The following is a 19080-nucleotide window of genomic DNA, read 5'->3' on the forward strand; positions in this document are numbered from 1 at the left end:
ATCGAGATGGAAAAAAAAAATGTGCAAAATGATGTAAAAATAAACTTTGTAATAAAAAAAATACAAAATATATATATATATATGATTGTTGTGGCCCTCCCTGGTAGCGCAGCGGGCTGGAGCACAGCACTGAGAAGCTAAAGCCACTTCCGCATGAGTTCGATCCCTGCCTGCCCCAGAGGTGACCACATCGTGTGGCAGACCTCTCCTGACCCGCCCACTGCTCCCCTCAGCAGTGTACTTCGTCGAACTGCCTGTTCTGCTCCCCACTCTGTCTCTGGTGAAGCTTCTCACCACCCCTGAGCCTCTGGCCTGTACCCCAGTTCTGTATGCACAAATAAATCTTTAAAATATATATATATATGATTGTCAGAGGTTTGAGGATGGGGAGAGAGCGGGATGAACCAGGGAGTATACAGAACCTTTAGGGCAGTGAAACTACTTTACGTGATATAATAATCATGGATTTGACATTAAACATTTTCCCAGGCTCACAGAATATATAATATCAAGAATGAAGTCTCATGAAAACTGTAGATTTGGAGCCATAACAATGTGTTAATATAGGTCGCTCACTTGCAACAAATGTACCATGTTGGTGGGGGGTGATAATAACAGGCGAGACTGTATATATGTGGGAACTGGGGGTTATAAGAGAAATTTATTTAGCTTCTGCTGGCATTTGGTATATTCTCAAAGTTTGCATTTTTAGGAAAGAGAGAAAACAGCACATGGAAGTCTACTGACCCACAGCCTTTATATTATATCTGTAAATGAAATAGACTCATGTGTCTGAAAGTAAAATAACTTTGTAAAATCTCTTTCATTTGTAAAATCCTCAAATGTTGTGAATTAGCTCAGAAATATATACATTCCTCCTGACTATTCAGGGCATTTGTGTTAGATTATGTTTACTCACCTATATCAGACAAGGGATGTAAATAGGGTTTGCAAGCCAAACCTTGCCAACCACTTCTTATTTTTGTAAATCAAGTAGACTGTTCACAGCCAGCTATGTGTCTTCTCTAGCTGTTTTATGGTGAAATAGCAGAGTAGAGTAGCTTGCAATAAAGACTACATGGCCTAAAATCCTGAAATTTTGCTTTTTTTAGAGTGCTTTACTGACCTATGACAAAGAGCACAGCATTCCATAGGCCAGCACAGGTTACTTCTCCTACATCCCTCTCAGCCTACCTTTGCTCTGAGGCAACCAGCAGGCTGCTAACTTGCATGTGATACAGGGAATGATGTTGTCTATGAAGCAACAACTGGAAATTTACACCCAACCCATGCAGAGAGTTGTCCAACACTTAGTGTTTGACAAGGGAGTATTTCCTCATATTCTAGAGTCTACAAAACAATTATCTCCTGTTTTCCTGTCCTCCTGAAAGTAGTGCTTTCCATATATTTTCTATGACAGCAAATTAGACCCCCGATGTGATCCAGCATGAAGAAATGTCTTTGTGTTCCTGCTTCTGCATGGTCACTAGAGAAGCCTTTGCTGTGTGCATGACACTGAATTCTGTGCTGGGAGTTCTGAGTTGCCAGGATTTTTTTCTCCTTGCCCAGCTGTGGCTAACTCCATAGGACCTTAAGTACAAATGTCCGCCCTGGCTAATGTTGTGCATGGGTGAGGCCAACAAACAAGCCAGCAGAACACAGTGCACTCTGTCTTGTAAAGAGCTGCAGGCCACTATCTTGTTTTTAGCAGAAATTGCAACAAGTCCCAGGCCCCATACAAACATGCACCTCACCCCCCAGGGTCAGGCACATTTCCTGTTTTTCCCTGCACATACAGACCCTATATATGCCCATGGGTAGTCCTGATAAACAGACTCTGGACCCCAGGCTCCTGCTTCATTCTCTCACAGCTCCTAGTCTCCTACATTCGGGCGGTCAGCACACCCCTCGGTGGGTCATCAAAACCCAGCAATCATATTTTCTCAATGAAAGCTTCTCCACTGTGGAGAAGCATGGGTTTGAGCCATAGCTAGGGGAGGCCTTCTTTCACATGTTTAGGCAAAAATCATTCTAATTTGTGAGTATGACGTATCACTGACTCCACACCTGATAGCCTCCCAGCCCAGTCTCCCCCATAAAATGGGTGCCAGTCAAACGGGCATGCTGTGGATCCTGACACTATTGTGAAGTCCAGTCAACTTTGGGGTCCAGAACTATTCCAAATATTTGATCTAGAACAGACAACTACCACCATGTTGCCACCAAACTACAATGAGGACAACACTGGATTTGCATCTGATAGGCGGTTTTGATCATTTTACTAACCTCACAGAAGCACTCCCGGCTTTATGATAAGATTTTACTATATTACATTATATCAGGTGATGTCATCTCTTTACAATGGAGCCTCCCCTACCAAGTCTGATCAATTCTTGGAGAGAAATAGTTTCCTCCTCATGTTTGGAACTTTGGAGATACTCATATATTGGTGGCTGGGTGAGGAGTAAGTTGGCACTGTTTAACCCCTGGAGTAGTGGCTAATCCCCTGGACTAAGAAGTGGTGCTAATTTCTGGATGGCTCTCTTCATGTGGTCTGTATCTGTTTCTCAAGGACTTGGAGTCCTCAGCGATACTCCCACTCCTCAGGGTGACCCAGTGTGAACCTGGCTCTCCAATGAGGTAATGATGTCCAAATTGGAAGACAGTAACTATTCATGCGCCCTCAGTTTTCTCATTTCTCAGCTTCAGAGATCTGAATTCCCTCTCTGGATTTGTGTGACTTGATTTCAGACTGTGAAATTAGTTGTGATGTTCCATTAGGGTTGTGTTAGAACCAAGGTGGCATTCAAGATGTGTCCTCGCTTGTTCACACTATTCACTTAAAAGAAAAAAGAAATCTTTTAGTCTAAGTATAGTATAACATACCAAGTTCACTAATAAAAGTTATATAGGTTGATGTCTGAAAAGAGTACATCCTTACAATCACTACCCAAAAGAGAAATAGTAGAGTATCAGTGCCCAGGCACTCCTTCCCCACTCTCACACCTTCTATACCATATGTAATTTCTGTGTATTTTGGACTTCAAATAAATGAATCATGAAGAATGTCACACACACACACAATATGCATGTATGTAACATGTGTTATGTGTTTGTGTGTTTATGCATGTTATGTGTGTGTGCTTAAATATATACATCATATAGGTGTGTGACTGTATGTGTATGGTCTCAGTTTTACTGCAAGGTGCTACAGTTTGCTCACTTTCATTACAGTATGGTCCTTAAACTACATTTCTAATTTATTTATCTAGCTCCCCAAAAGTGTGCATTAATCACTGTCACCTAGAGAAAAATAAAACTGCAGACAGATGGGTTTTGTTAAGAACAGAAGCTACAGAACAGAATAGAGAAGCTATACCTCCTCTGGCCTCGGAAAGTCAGGATGCATTTGTGTCCCCAAGGAATACCTCTGGGTGCCATTTTGCTACTGCTTTAAAAGTCCATCTCTATAAATGTATTGGGTCATTTTAAGTGTTCAGCCTCAAATTCCATACTCATAGAAAATTTCAGAGTTCCCCAATAGCTCTGGACAAACCAAGCTCTTAAGGTCTAAAATTATATTGTCTGAGCTTTGTGGCAATATCACATAGAAAAGACCTTGAAATGATCCCCCAAAAGGGCCATAAATGGTCTCCTGGAGTGACACTCCACTTCTCTACTAAGTAGTTTCCAAGAAGCCAAAATTAACCAGAGACTGGACGCGAGAGGTGGCCTAGACACTCAGTACAGTAGCTTTGGTCCAGTGGCAGCTGCTGCTTGGTGGGCCCACAACATGGCCTTCGCTCACTGCAGTGTGGCTGGGTACTGGCCCTGCCACAACAACCCTCGGTGAAAGAGTGCAAGCCAGCCATCAATATGCATGCTGAATCACTCTATTCCAGAAAGAAGGTAAAATTAAAGATAAGAAAGCTCTAAAACTCCCTCTGATAGTGGTGGGTAGCTCTAAAAGCAGTTCTAACAGAGTCGCACTGCCATTCATCCTCTTGGCCCTGCACCCTCAAGCAGCCAGGACTCGTAAGCCTGGGGCTTTGTCCCACTATTCTGTTTCCTTACCTCAGCTCAAACTCAGGCCTGTTAAAGGACTGTAACAAGTAGGCAACATGCCTAAAGGAATGCCCAGGCTAAGGCAGAGGTGGAGGTCTGGCTGCCAGTGGTCTCAGAGCCCAGGAAACCTAAAGCACAGGGTAAGTCCACCTAGAAATAGGACAGTCAGAGATCACACCATCCTGGGTGCTGGAGTTCTCCCCACTGTGTGCACACACCGCCATACACACAAGCCCATGCCCAGCAAGGCTGGGAGTCACTCTCCTGGTCTCCCACTCTGGGCTGTGAGCACTTGATGGGGTACACTGTGGATACCCACTGCCCATGGCACCAACCCTGGTCCTCAGAACACAAGCCAGGAGAACACAAGCCAGGGTTGGTAAACATCTGAGGAATGAATGGACCAAGGATGTCAGAGACAGCCAGATGACACAGGTAGAGCTTCCATGCTCAGCCTGTCAAATCCCACATGCCCTTCACTGCACTGTGATGGAGACAGCTAACAGTTGGGCCCCTTCCCACCTGCACGCCATCAAGGAGAGACCTACTCTTGAGTATAAATTGTTCTCAGGCAAACACAGGCACATAGATGAGGAGATCTATCACAAGGGTTCAGTCTCCCTTTGAGTAGAGATGTAATGAGGATCTGTGGATGGGGAGGAGGGGCTAAATCCAGGCTGGAGGAAGTGAGCAGGCCTGGCTGGGGAGAGGAGGATCCAGGAGGCCACTGTGCCTTGAGAAGAGTGAGCTGAGCCAAGTGCTGGAAACAGCTGGGTGGGAGCTTGGCCCCAGGACCACAGGGGGTCCAGTAGTAGCAGACTTTGATATTGACTCTGGGGAATAGGAGAAGCCAGTAGGGGCTCTGAGCAGAGGTTGGTGTGCCATTTGACACAGAATAAAAGACTCATTCTACTACAGCCACTAAAAGGAGACAGGCTGGGGATTCCCACAGTGAGACTGGAAAATAGTGGGGGAACATGGAAAGGATTATCATGGAGAGAAAATTTTGTACACATTCTGGACAGCCTTGAAAATACTTTCTGAAAGTTTCATCCATATCCCAAGCTTTTTCTGAAAAATCAAAATAATTCCCTATCATTTCTCCCACTTGCCTCCAATGACCAGAGAAGGGGCTGGCAAGAACACTCTTTAGTAGCTCCCAGGCTTCTCCACCCTCCTAGCACCTTGACTGATCACCTTAGTCAGGAGTCAGGATGCCTCCCATACCAAGGCCTAATGGGGACTCAAGGGACTATGAGGCTGCTGTCCATCTAAGAGACACCCAAGGTCCAGTAGCTGGTCAGCTTTACAGGATAACACTGCCCTAGGGAAGAAGAAAATGCATAGGAAGCACCTAGCTCTCATCCTCTTTAATCCTGGAGACTGGCAATCCCTGGTCTTCCCAGGACTGAACATGTTCCCCAATCACTCCTCAGGAAGAAGCGATGGTGGAAACTGTGGCTTTACACAGGAGCCAGGCTCAACCATTAGGCAAATCCTTCCATGATTTAAACACCAGGAAAATAAGGTCACAATGGACTAGTGAATTTTTCAGAATTCCCAGATCTCCACATAATGTATGTCTTGGCAGGGATGTTATTTTTTGTGAGTTCCTGGGCTAATATAAAAAGCAAAATATATCTAGCAGAATTGTAACATTTCCTGAGGCAGGAAGAGGGCAGAGAGCAAACATTTACTGAGTGCCTACTTAGAGCTCAATTTCTAAATGCCTTGTTCACTGAACCCTATTATGAACTCCATGATACAGTTTTAAATGAAGCCTCAAAGACTAAACAAGTGTCCTCTAGTTACCATATAAATATAAAAGTATCATGACTTAAACGCTTGTTCACCTGCCTCTAGAGACAATGATTTCTCTACATTTGATTTTTTTTGTTGTTGTTGTTAAAGATTTATTTATTTGTGCATAAAGAACTAGGAGTACAGGCCAGAGGTGCAGGGTCGGTGAAAGGATTCACCAGAGACAGAGCGGGGAGCAGAACAGGCAGATTGATAAAGCACACCGCTGAAGGGAGCAGCAGGCAGGTCAGGAGAGGCCATGTGGTCACCTCCAGGATGGACAGGGTTCGAACACATGCTGAAGTGGCTTTAGCTTCTCAGTGCTGTGCTTTAACCTGCTGCGCCACCAGGGAGGGCCTACATTTGATTTTTATCTAAGCCTGTTTCCTAGATGAGAACACAATCTGGGACTGATGCTGGATTTATTTCCAAAGGAGAGAATCCCCACACTTTGGAGAAACAATGATTAAATATTCAACAGCATAAGATCACACAGAAGGGCCTCGCAATGACACCAGCAGGAGAAAAGCCTCATTAAGACAAACTGGGATAGGGCTTTACCACCTCAGCAGCCCTATGGCCCTGGCGGGTTGCAGTAGGGAAGGGAAGGTGTGGACTGAGGAGCAGAAGGAAGTTGTAGCTGTGCCCAAAAGTCCTGTGGTTTTCCCATGTGGAAACCCTGGGTGGGATATGACAACTTTGTGAGGCTCAGGACCCTGCTCAAGCAGGGTGCAGAAGAAGTTGTACAATGAGCAGGTGTTGCCTGAAGGTTTCTCAGGGCCTGTGAGGACCCTAAACGTTACAAAGAGATTTCACTAGAGGGCAGCCACGATCTCTCCCATCCAGTGTAGCTCATCAGCAGGTGGTAAACATGTTCTCATAATGTAACTACAAGTTACATTGTCAGGTGCAATAAATATTTGCTGAATCTTGTAGTTAAGTAAAAATAAAATAATCTGGAGGAAGTTGCCACAGAAAGAATAGAACTAAATTTCCCTCCTGTACACCAAGCCCCAAGCTCACCTCCTTATTGTATCACTTAGCTCTGGACACCCCAGGGTAGGTGGCACTGTACTGACCTTGAAGATGAGCTGGGCTAGCATCTGCAGTCACAGCTACTCCTAGGGTCTCTACCTGCAAAAGACCTGCACACTGGTCCTTCCCCACAACCTGCCCTGCCAAATGGAAGGTAGTTCACAGTGAGGCCTCACTTGTGAGAGACCAGCCCCCAGCACCAAGGACACTGAACTTTTTTTAAATTTGTTCATCTGCACATGCCCGATTTTCTTTGAGTGGTACTAATAAGAAGCAATAGAAAATGAGTTGTGTAGCTTCTTCATAAAAGTAATTTATTCTATTAAATGAAACCAAGACTAGTTTTAGGATGACTTCAATTAAAATAATGTTAAAAGGATTGTGAAAAGCCAACAAATGAAAATCTTGCTTTCATCTGACTACTTCATGCCTTTTATAACCAACCAATCCCACCATAAAGATGTCTAGTTCTACAGCCATATACCAGAGACATTTTGTGAGGGTGGAGTGGGGAATGGGATCAAAAATGGGGTGTTGGTGAGGGGGAGGGAAGTACACAGGACTATGGTGATGGTACACGGGTGACTCGGTGATGGGAAACCCGTAGGGATTACAATTGAGATGAAAAAAAAATGTACAAAATGATGTGAAAATAAACTGTTATAAAAAAAATTTAAAAAAAAAAAGATGTCTAGTTCTAAAGGTAAGTTAGCACTATCTGCACATTTTAGAGACCGTCTTTCCTTGTTGATTCCAGAATGAAACATGTTGAAACAAGATGTTCTACAGGGAAAAAACAAGACTTTTCTGAGCCACTGAGAAGCATAGAGAACCACTGGTGTAAAGGAGTGATAGAAACAGGATATTAGATGAACTGGAATTGTAGGTGCTGGATAGAGGCCTGGGTTGGAAGCAATGGAAGGACGCAGTAAAATCAAGTAGAAGAGTACTGATGGTTTGCCCATGTCCTTTGGAAATCTTATTTGGAGACTTAGAGGTGAGAGGTACAGCCAGAACAGGTGTTTAACAGGAGCAGCAATGCCTGATCTAAGGTAAGCGGGTAAAAGGAGTGCTAGGAAACAGTTAATGTGATCATCGTGGCAGGGGTGTCATGGAATGAGATTCATGGGTGTGGGATGCACACCAAAGAGACTTAACTCTCACATTCATTCACAGGTTTGAAGAAGACAGTCCTTAAAAAGCTTTCTAACATAAGACACTTCTTACATATGGGAACAGCCCCCACTCCTGTAATTGAAGGTTGCACCTGGGCCCTTCCATTTATCGCCAAAGAGTCCCCATGACTGCATCTTACATCAGTGGTGGTGTTGCCTCACATTTTAAGGAGGTCCTAATACCCCTCCCCCCCAATTCAAAGTGAAAGTAGTATCAGCCACTATATCCACCTGAGTCCTTCTGTGGGGACTACTTCGATGCATCTTTGAAACATCAAATTTTAAATTCTATCACTGAATGTTTAGAGCTCTTATTAAATGTCCCCACTACCTCCTAGGTGGCCAGACTAGCTCATTATATTCTGTGGCTGTCTGTTGAGTATGCCTTGGACTTGGACTTGTCATTGTCTACCTCTACTAGGCTGTGGGCACTGGAAGTCATACTCAGGATAGAGTGCCATTACTAGCAGTGTCAGGACCGCGTGTGTTTCTGTTGATAAATGAACAACTGCTGCTCTATCCTCTTGTCCAGGAGGTTTGGCCCTTCACTGTGAAGTGGAGCAGCTGCAGATATTTATGAAATGGAGTGGGCTGCAGTGGAGATAGAGAGGAGAGTCTTTGCTCATAACTCTAAAGACTGAAGATTTGGATCTCTGAGGCTGTCAGTTCACAGCAAGTTCTCCACCAATGTAGTCCTGTGTCTGCCCCAACAGAGCTCAGAGAAGACCAGAGCTACATGGGCCTATCTTACTCCTTAGCAAGCTGACCAGGCCTGAAGTTGTAGGGGTCCCTGCACAGAGCAACGTACGCCCCAGAGTTCTCCACTAGGCAAAGTGAGCAAGGCAGGAGTTCTGTATGACATAGAGCTCCAGACAACCCGCCACTCCAGTCTCTGACTAAGGGAGGGAAGTCTATATGTCAGTTTCCTGGGAAGCTGCATCAGCCAGATGACAGTCAGCATTAGCATCAGAACACCCTGATGAAAGAAAGGAAATAGGAATTGAATCTCTGAATGAAAAGCAGATTACTCACTGTCAGGCTGCACAATAGAACAAGACACAAATAGCGGCCATGAACAGGCCCTGCCAATGTCACCCCAAATGGTGTGCATGGTATTCTAGCAGCCAGTGCCTATGCTGAGAGGGCTGAGAGGGAGCACGGGAGGGGAAGAGAGAGAGACAGTGAGGCAAAGAGATAGAGAGAAGAAAAAACAGAAAGAAAGGTGGGAGGGAGGGAAAGAGATAGGAGACAGAAAACAGTAAGGAGAGAGACTGAGCCACCAGCTCTAAGTAAATGAAAACCTTTTCTGAGTTTGCTTTGGTTTCAGCATCAGAAAGACAGGCAGGTGAAGGTAAAGTGGGAGCATGTTGATAAATAACTTGGTGCAGACCAAGAACAATCGATGGTTCATGTGTGTAGATGCTCCCAGGCTTCCAGGCCACCCCATCCCAACCAGGGCATTTGTGTGCGTGTGCGTGTGCATGTGGCATGTGAATTATGAAATCAGGATGGACGAATGCTCACAGATGAGAGTGGAGCCTGAGAATCCTGTTGGAAGAGATCATCAAGGCCTAAGCATTGCCTCTGTTCTGGATGCTTTATGACCTCTGTGACCTTCCCCCTCCACCTGCCATCACTCTACAAGGAAAACTCCATTGATAATTACCAGGATCTCTTTGGCAAGACCGACATGGCTCTTGATAGCCCCAAGCTCACGTGCCCATCCCCCTCGCTGTGCTCTGACAGGGCTTGTGCAGCAGTGTCCTCAGAGGGCCCTTCTCCCAAGGTCTATGATCCTAAAAGACTTCACTCCCTGGCAATGGCGTCATCACTCAGATACCACGTTTCAGGTGAATAAGGCCCTGCTGGAGATGCCTGGGAAGCAACACTGTGCACTATCTCATCCGACCAAAGAAACTTGCTCTGGGAGTTGAAACAATCACTCTCCCTAACTTTATGAAGGCACAGGGTAGGTAGAACTAACTAGGAGCCCAGGCTCTACTCTGGCTGGAAAGGGCAGCCTGCATGGCCCATAAGCTCTGCCTCGGGCTCATGGGAGGGAGCTGTTGGAGGTGAAAGGCCTTTGCCAGCTTACCTTGGTGAAGGTCAGACAGTCCTTATCCTGGTCTCTGTCCTTCATCTCAAAATCATAAAGTGCTTTGCCCTGGGGAGGGGCCTGTGGCAATGGCCGCATGCACTGCACATAGCTGGCAGGCAGAAAGCCATGCACACCATGCAGCTCCCCGTGGAACCAGTGGTCATCCACTCTGCGCCGCAGGATGATCACGTCACCCTTGCTGAACTTGAGGTCACCAGGTTCTTTCCCCTCATAGCTGTAGAGGGCTTTGCCACAGGGAAGTTGAGAGAGATTCTGAAAGCAAAATATAACAGCTGGTTACTTGGGGTGGCCTTCCTGCCTCCCAGATACTCTATCAAATATGCACACAGAAAGCCCCAGAGTGAACACCTTTCAAGAGAACGTACAAGGTATCAGAGGAATATGCAAGCTAGCATCTCTGTCTAGTGCAGAGGGTCCCCACACGGATAATTCTGCTTCAAAAAGAGGCTTTGAGTAACTGCCAACACTGTCATAGATCTTCCCCTTAGACTCAGTTTCTCTGGCTGAAAAGCGACTTTGAAACAGGAGATAAGTTATTTTATTTATAGGTGAGGAAATGGAGCCATGGAGCGAGAAGGCAAAATTCACACTCAAGTGGGCTGACTATAATGTTCTTACCCACAACTCTGAACAGTCCTGTACTGGGTGTTATTTCTATTTGCCTACAATTAGAACTTTTTTTTTCCCAACAACTATTATCCATAAAATTGTCTTTAATTCATTTACTAAACAGTCACAAAAACCCAGAAACAGGGTTTTTAAGTTGAGGAGACAGGCCCACACTAATACTGCTTGTCCTTCTCTGTCAGTGGTCTCACAATTTGGCCAACACCCATGATGTTCAGATAAAGAGGGTCAGTCAATCTGTGGAAGACAGAGGCTGTACCCAGGACCTTGGCCCCGTGACCCTAGTTCTCACACGTTCCCAACAGTCAAGATGCCTGACCACAACACAGAACTTTTGAAACAGACAGCAGTGTGATCAAGAAATACTATTTCAAGAGCTTAAAACAGCATCCTCTTCATTTCATATGATGTTCCCATTATCCTGTCAAAGGTTAGCCAATCCATGTAAATGTGATCTGCCATCTTTGGTCTCAAACAGTGACTAGCTCTGGATTCCAAGCAGAATTCTTGGCAATCTTCTGTTCAAAGTACCTTGAAACATGATTTCACATCATATTCTCACTTCCTGGACTCCTTTAACTTAACAAGACCTATTTCAGAAAGAGCAGTGGACACCTGGGTTCCTTTTCTTTATGAGTGGGCGGCACTGCTCAAATGAGTAAGCTGGGCCAAGGCCAATTCTGTGCCAAAGGAAAACCAACAAAAAAGCTCCTGTGTCAATACCCAACAATTTTGTAACAGAAGCCACATTTTCTCACCAAGGCTGCCTATGCCAAGGATTTCTTTAGTATTTGAATCAATCAATAGAGCACAAAAGCCTGAGGCAGTAGTACATGGAAAAGCCTTTGTAGAGGATTTAATAGCATGTCCACAGCTCAGTCACTCTGCATTTATGTTTCATCAATGTCAAATGACAGCAGTTAAGAGAGAACCTGTTGGCAAATTGACAAACAGCTATCACTAGTCAATTAAATGGTAAAACCATAGACCTTTTTTCTTTTAGAACTTGATGAGGAGAAAAAAAAATCACTTTGCTTCCAATAACACCATCCTGACTAATTTTACCATAGGCACAATAGACTGTAAAGGGTCCCATTGCAAAGTGGGGCAAATGGGTAATCTGCAATGCAATTACTGAGATTAGAAAAGATTAGAAGGGCTGTTGGTTGTGGTCCACCAGAATTCCACTGCCACTAGGGCCAGCCAGTTCTCAACCAGGATGTTTTGTCCGCTGGTGCTCATCTGCAAAGTGTGAAGATATTTTTGGTTATCACCACTGGTATGGGGGATGCTATTGGTATCTAATGAGTAGAGGCTGATAACTACTTATGATCCACAAATATCCACCTCATGTCCCTCTGCTTCAACCTGTTTGGTTAAATTTACCAAAAGCAAAAATCAAAAACCACAAAATAGCTTTCTTCTAATTGAACTAAAAGATCTCTAAGACAACTTTAAATGCTGAATCTCACTAAGGAAGTAGTTCACTACTAACTTTGCCTTCCTTATTCAACAGAGCAATCCCTGCCTACTGCCGAGTTCATCATCCCTGCCTCATCATCCCGGAGCCCATTCTGTCGCTCCACATCAGCACTGTCCCTCAGATATTAATGACTCCATCTCTATACACATGTCCATATCAACTGCTAGTACTTCATCATTCCAGCCTCAGTTATCATAAACCTCCACCAATGCCTGGGTTCCAGCAACCCCTGTGAGGCCAGATGTCCACTGCTGCTCTGTTTCTACTGCCCTGTTGCTCACCTGCCTGCAGCCCTGAGGAGCTCCAGAGCATAGCATTAAGGAGACTGAAGTTGGCTTCACCACACCTTGCTGCACCCATGCCATTCAAAGTGGGCAGCATCCTCACTCACAAAGAGCATGTGCCATGGGTACTTCCAGGCCTTTTACTCCCTGCCTTACCTTCTTCCTCACCACCACCACCAGCACCACCACCAGCACCAGCACAACCACCACCAGCACCACCACCAGCACTACCACCAGCACCAGCACCACCACCAGCACCAGCACCACCACCAGCACCACCACCAGCAGCACCAGCACCAGCAGCAGCACCACATTAGCCCCTGTTTAATGAAGGCCCTGAAACAGGACCATAATGTGTTTACCCAGCAACCCCATAATGTGTTTATTACCCAGCAACCCCAGAGCCAAGGAGAGTTTCTGTACGTAGCAGGTGCCCTTTGAAACTTGTTAATTCAAATGTGCACATGTCACTGCTAATAGGGTGGGAAGGGAGGAGCTGGAATGACAGATCTGACTCTGTAACCCCTGTCAACCACCACGCCTCCCACCCCCAATTGACCTAAGGGCCCCTCATGATAAAGGTTCTCCCTGCTCTCGAAAGCAGTTGTCCTCAAGTGCAAACCAGGACAGAAGAGTGTCCTGATGCTTTCTGCAGTAGCAAAGCAGGCACAAAGGTTACCTAGCAGATGGCATACCCCTCACCGTGGCTACATAGGCAGCAAGAAGGTAGGAGCACAAGGTCAGAGAACACATCCCCGCTTCAACCATGCTTGGTCAGGCAGCTAAACTCCGATCTGCTCTTGTTTGGGGCAAGTCCAAGGTCAGAGGAGGGAGGAAGGCCTGACAAAGAGGAATGAGAGAGAAAAGAACTACCCTTTATCACCCCAGTCCAGAACAGCACTTGATGTAGCAACATTGAGAAGGGCACACATTTCCAAGGACAGAAATCCAAAAGTTGGGATGCTAAGAACAGCAGTTTATTCAGACAATAAGAGCAGTTAGAACTTGGCTCTCACTATTAGGAAAAGCTTGGAAGGGGCATCTCTCAGCATGCCCCACATCTTTCATCTTCAAAGCCCGTATAACTAATTATCTGTGACAAGGGCCTACAGGCAGGAGAATACCAGGGAAAGGGTACCAACCAAGAGGATCGCTGAAATTCCAGTCTCTCAACACAGGTCAAAGAAACCATTAAGGGTTCTTTGCAAACTATGCTCATGGCCTTGCTCACATCTTGTATGCTCCCTTTGAAGGAACTGTAGTCAAACACTGCTGTTATATGGGCTCAAGACATTAGGAAAAAGAAATAAAAGGAAGAGAAGAAATACATCTGGGATGCCTACAGGATAATTAACACCAGCCACCCCTTCAAGGCATTAATAATAATTAAAACTTATAATGTCAATTTCATGGCTCATTACTCAGAGATAGCACACAAATCTTACTACAGGCTTAACGTTCTACCCCATGGAGACTTGAGTGCTCATGCATACATAGCGCTGTCTCCATTTTTTATAGGGGTCAAACCAGCAGTACCTTTGACAAATGTGCTGCCATTACCCCATGTACTAGCTGCCAACAGAGCTTTCAGTGGAGCTGGCTTCCAGGCGTCACAGCTAAGACTGGAGCACAGTGCAAGGCAGGGGACAGGAGGATAGGGGCTGGCCTGGGAATGGGTCGCACTTCTTCAGCTTTCCCAACAAGTTGGGGTAAAAAGTACTAATGCACATGTCTTTTAAACTCTGAGAACTTGATCTGCTCTCCCACTTTCCAAGGGGAGCCCTAGACTCTCATCCTTATCTCCCCCAGGACACACAGCCTGTTTTGTTCTATGTTCCATCCCTGATCCTTGAACTGATACAGATTACGTGCTGACAATACCTGTTAAATGAATGAAGGTATGGGCTAGAAAATCAATCTCCTAGGATTTGGGCCTGGGGAAGAGACTCTGGCTGGGACAATTTTCCCTGCACACTATTTTTCCCAGGGTTCAATGTAGCCAAAGATTCTGTTGCAGACAGTGGCTGGGAACATATAAATAGGAGCAATCTCAGTGATAGCTTGGTGAAGAGAAGGGCACACGTTAGAAGGAGCAGCCAGAACAAATCCATGAAGCTGGAGACAGGCATACGCCTGCTTCACTCAACATGATGGAACTGGCAGGTTAGGGAAGCATATCATGTCCAGTCTAAAAAGGGGAGACTGCCTGACAGCCCACAAATCAAACACTGCAGAGTCTATGGCAGTGACAGAGACAGCTAGCCCCCAATATCCACTTGTACCTCTGTGGGAATATTTCAATTTTCAGTTGGGGGTCAAAGTCCCAATTGACCTACAAAATCCCAACGAGGTGAGTCAAACCTAGCTAAAGCAGCTTAGTTTTCCAGCCTCGTATGTGTGTGTGTGAGAGAGAGCATGTGCACAAGCATGTGTGTCTGTGCACTTGAATATGTCCAAATTTTAGCCAATGGAAATACAAATGAAAGATTTGTGCAAATTCTGGATCATGTTTTATAATGTTATTTATAATTCCATTTCACTCTGTTCTGCTCTCAGTCTAGATGTCAGAGGTGGTAGAGGTGAGCTAGTCTTTTCCACACACTCAGAATAAATGGGAAAAATAACCTGAGTCCTTGGATGACCTTGCACAACAGGACAGGACCATGACATCAGAAAAAGGAAACTTAATTTTCTTTGTAGCTTCATGCTTTGGAATCTTCTCTCAGAAGTTAGCTGGTTTCTGAATAGCTCAGGGGCTCTGAGCTATCTACTGCCAAAGAACTTACCTTAGTATCACTGTGGAACCTGTCATTTATACTTTTCCTCTTACAGTGGTCGTTTTAATACAAACACACACAGATTTAGAATTCCTTGGGGAAAAAAATATGGTCTCTTGGCTTATTCCATATTAAATAACTTATTTCACTAGAATGTCCTCATCTTCCAACTGACAAGGTTCACATGTGATGAAGTTGTTAGTATATAACACATTATCCTGGAGATTACAGAGTTCGTTTTTACAACTCATTATATTTCAATTTCCTTCTTCTCTTTCTCTCATTAAAAGCTACCTGTTAGGTCCTGGTTTTGGTTTCTTTCACTCTCATTTTGATGATTTTTTTCATTACCCACCATCATGAACTTTTTCTTCCAAGAATTATAGGACACCACACTATGCCAGGTTCTGCATGAGGCCCCATGCTGCTAGGAAGAGAGAGACATTCCTTTATTGAGAAATCACTTGAAAAATGCAATTAAAAATAAAATACGGCCCTCCCTGGTGGCGCAGCAGGTTAAAGCACTGCACTGAGAAGCTAAAGCCACTTCCGCATGAGTTCGATTCCCGCCTGCCCCGGAGGAGACCACATGGCGTGGCAGACCTCTCCTGACCCGCCCGCTGCTCCCCTCAGCAGTGTACTTCCTCGATCCTGCCTGTTCTGCTCCCCACTCTGTCTCTGGTGAAGTCTCTCACTGCCCCTGAGTTTCTGGCCTGTACCCCAGTTCTGTATGTACAAATAAATAAATCTTTAAAAAAAATAAAATACATAATTTCCCCCAAAATATAGGTGGAATGAGGACATTGCCAGCTGTTAATACTGACATGTGATTATGAAGATATTTGCTAGCTACTGCCAAGATTTGCCTTTGATGCAGTTTCGTGTTTCAGCAAGATTCGGGAAAACTACAAAACAAATGGACTTTTCTTTCTTTCCATTTTTCTTCCTTTTCCTAGACTTTCTCAAGGCCCTTTGGTCAAGTTTGCCTTTTGCCCCATGCTCTTTAATAGTCACTTTGCTAATGGTAGTGGTGTTTACTAGAAGGTGGTCGAGCTGAACCAGTAGGTGAAATGGAATTAAGGAGGGCAACATCTGGAGACCCTGGGCTGGGCTGAGTCAAATATATGTGGAAGTGGGAAGCCTGCTAGGTTCCTCCACATGTTAGGCCATAGCACAAGCCTCATGCGCTATCAGACAAGTTAACCCGATGACCCTCCTTCACCGCTGCCTTGCTCATCACCCCACTTTCTGTGAATCACACGACACTTCTTTCATCAAATTTGCCTCAGTGACTTTCAAGTGCTCCAAAAATATCTGCCTCAGAGAAATGTGAGGTTCCATATGTCTGGGTTGTGTTTTTTTACTTCATGACCAATCCTAGAATGTGAAGGGCAGTGCGCTAAAGCTCATAAAGGAAATCAACAGTAATTCTTTTCTGATAACTATAATAACATAAGAAAAAATAGAATTGTGTGGTTAGAAGTATTATGCCTTGAACTGGTAGTCCCATATTAGGGTACTTAGTAAGTATTTGTGCTTGTTTAGCATGCCTAATTCAGACCCCTAGGACCAACTTTTCATACCTATTTAGAAAGGGGCCTGTTTGAACAATATGCACAGCTGCATAAATATACACTCAAATTGTTTTTCAAACACAATCCATGCACCATGTATCCAAGTTCATCCTGCTGAAGTCTGTGAGGAGAAGGGCAAGGTGACCATCTCTAATATTAGCACAGATGAGGAGGTGGTCCTTGGGACCAAGGCTATTCTGATATTCTGCCATTCTGCCTGTGGTCTTTGTATAAAATTATGTGTGTGTGTGTGTGTATGTATGTATGTATGTATGTGGTCTTTGTATAAAATTATGTGTGTGTATGTGTGTGTGTGTGTATGTATGTATGTATGTATATGTATATATATAAACACAGTCACTCAATCATGCAAAACAGCAGAGGTGAATAGCTGCCAGAGACTAAAAGGGCCACATTCAAGATCCAGCCCTTTACAGAAAGTCTGCTGATCCCTGGAATAGAAAACAGCAAGGGTCACCATGGCATAAGGTCAGTGCTTATGCTTTCCACTCATGGCAGGTCAGGAAGGGAGGCTGAACAACCCCTCTGTCCATAGCATACATCACAGTGAAAAGCAGCACCTGTCTTTCAGGGTCAAAACAGGGGGCTGGGAGCTGGAGGCAGTATCAACTACAGTGGGCCTTGCAGCATGCTTCTTGACAAAGTTTCTTCAACTCTCAAATGCTTTGTTTTCTCATACACGGGGACAATCAAATGTTTCCTTCCATATTTCCTAATTATGTCAAGAGAATAAATTGAAGATATGAAAGTAACAAGCCTTTGTCTTTTCATGAAGGTGCTACAAAAATAATTGCCATAGCTGCCAATGCTATGGTATCCATAACATAATTCAAGATGACAGGGGTGCTGCAGGGAATTGGTGGGTCACAGGTGAGCCTGGAGTCTGGTGCTAGAAAGGAGAGATGAGTCTAAGCCTAGAAAATGGCTGATAAAAACTCCTAACTCAAAACCAGAAGAAATGTAAAATGGGTGAGCAAAGAAGTAGCCCAGGCAAACACTGGTTTGATAACACATTGGACCAAAGTAAAATGAGCAATGTTTTTAGTAATCCTTTGGTGTGGCATCTTCTCATTCCTGCTCCCTTTTCTGGGTCTCCATGTGCAGAGATTCAGGGTGCAGGCGTACCTAACACCTTGCTGCCAAAGGGCATCCTGCATCCTGCCACAGTCACGATCAGTCCTCATCATAAGGATTGGTCTCCCTCTGAGCTCCCGGGATGTGTCCTATCTACTTCCTACTCCCCATACACAGCAGTCCTGCACCCAGGTCACCTGTGACCCACCAATTCCCCGGAGCACCCCTATCATCTTGAATTATGTTATGGATACTGAGTCAACAGGAAATTCAGGTAAAGTGAAATTCAAAAGTGACTCCAGGTAGAGGGGTAGTAGGAAATAGAGAGCAGCATTAGGCCCAGCTGGTCAGACTTCTCTGTGAGAGCCAACACTTACACTGTGTCCTAAAAGTAACAACATAGCCATTTCTTTAGGTGCAGCTCCCAGTCAGACTCTCCAGGTACCTCAGCACAGGAACCCCCCCACACACTCAAGGAGGAATCATTGTTGCCTTTTTTTTAAGAATTATTGATTTATGCATATAGAACTGAGGTATAGGCCAGAGGTGCAGGGTGGTGAGAAGATTCACCAGAGACAGAGAGAGAGGCAGAACAGGCCGATTGATGAAGTACACTGCTGAGGTCAGGAGAGGTCTGCTGCGCCATGTGGGTCACCTCCGGGGCTGGGGATCGAACTCATGCTGAAGTGGCTTTTAGCTTCTGAGTGCTGTGTTTTAACCGGCTACATCACCATGGAGGGTCCATTGTTGCCATTTTATAAGTGAAAATAGTAACAGAGGCAAGTAAACTTTCTTCATGTCCTGGGCCTTTACCATCAGCTCACTTCCTCCTCTCCCAAAAGTGCCACAGGGGTGGCACTCTGGGAAAAACCCTGTTCAATGAGAAAGGACAAGAGAGGTGTGGCTCACTTGTCCACTGGACTAGAGAGGTCCAGATATGTGTTTGTATTTACTCAGGTTACAGAAGAGCAATTTTCACTTTTCTACTTTCTGGGAAGCTCACAGCTACTTGGTGAGCTGACATCCAGATATTCCTACCATTCTTC

The 19080-nt window shown here is 44.9% G+C and overlaps 1 protein-coding gene across 1 annotated transcript in view; it reads right to left on the reverse strand.

The window, feature by feature from the left end:
- Positions 1 to 12685, reverse strand: part of LOC101622688 (SH3 domain-containing RING finger protein 3) — a 143517-nt gene extending 130832 nt beyond the window's left edge. Inside the window, exons 1-2 of the mRNA XM_012731458.1 lie at positions 12586 to 12685; positions 10171 to 10418 (exon numbers count right to left, since the gene is read on the reverse strand). Of these exons, the coding sequence (XP_012586912.1) occupies positions 10171 to 10418; positions 12586 to 12685 (348 nt within the window). The remainder of the gene's footprint in view (positions 1 to 10170; positions 10419 to 12585) is intronic.
- Positions 12686 to 19080: the final 6395 nt, after the last annotated feature.

Source organism: Condylura cristata, unplaced genomic scaffold (assembly GCF_000260355.1).
Source record: "Condylura cristata isolate star-nosed mole 26May11 unplaced genomic scaffold, ConCri1.0 scaffold00031, whole genome shotgun sequence".
Lineage (NCBI taxonomy): Eukaryota > Metazoa > Chordata > Mammalia > Eulipotyphla > Talpidae > Condylura > Condylura cristata.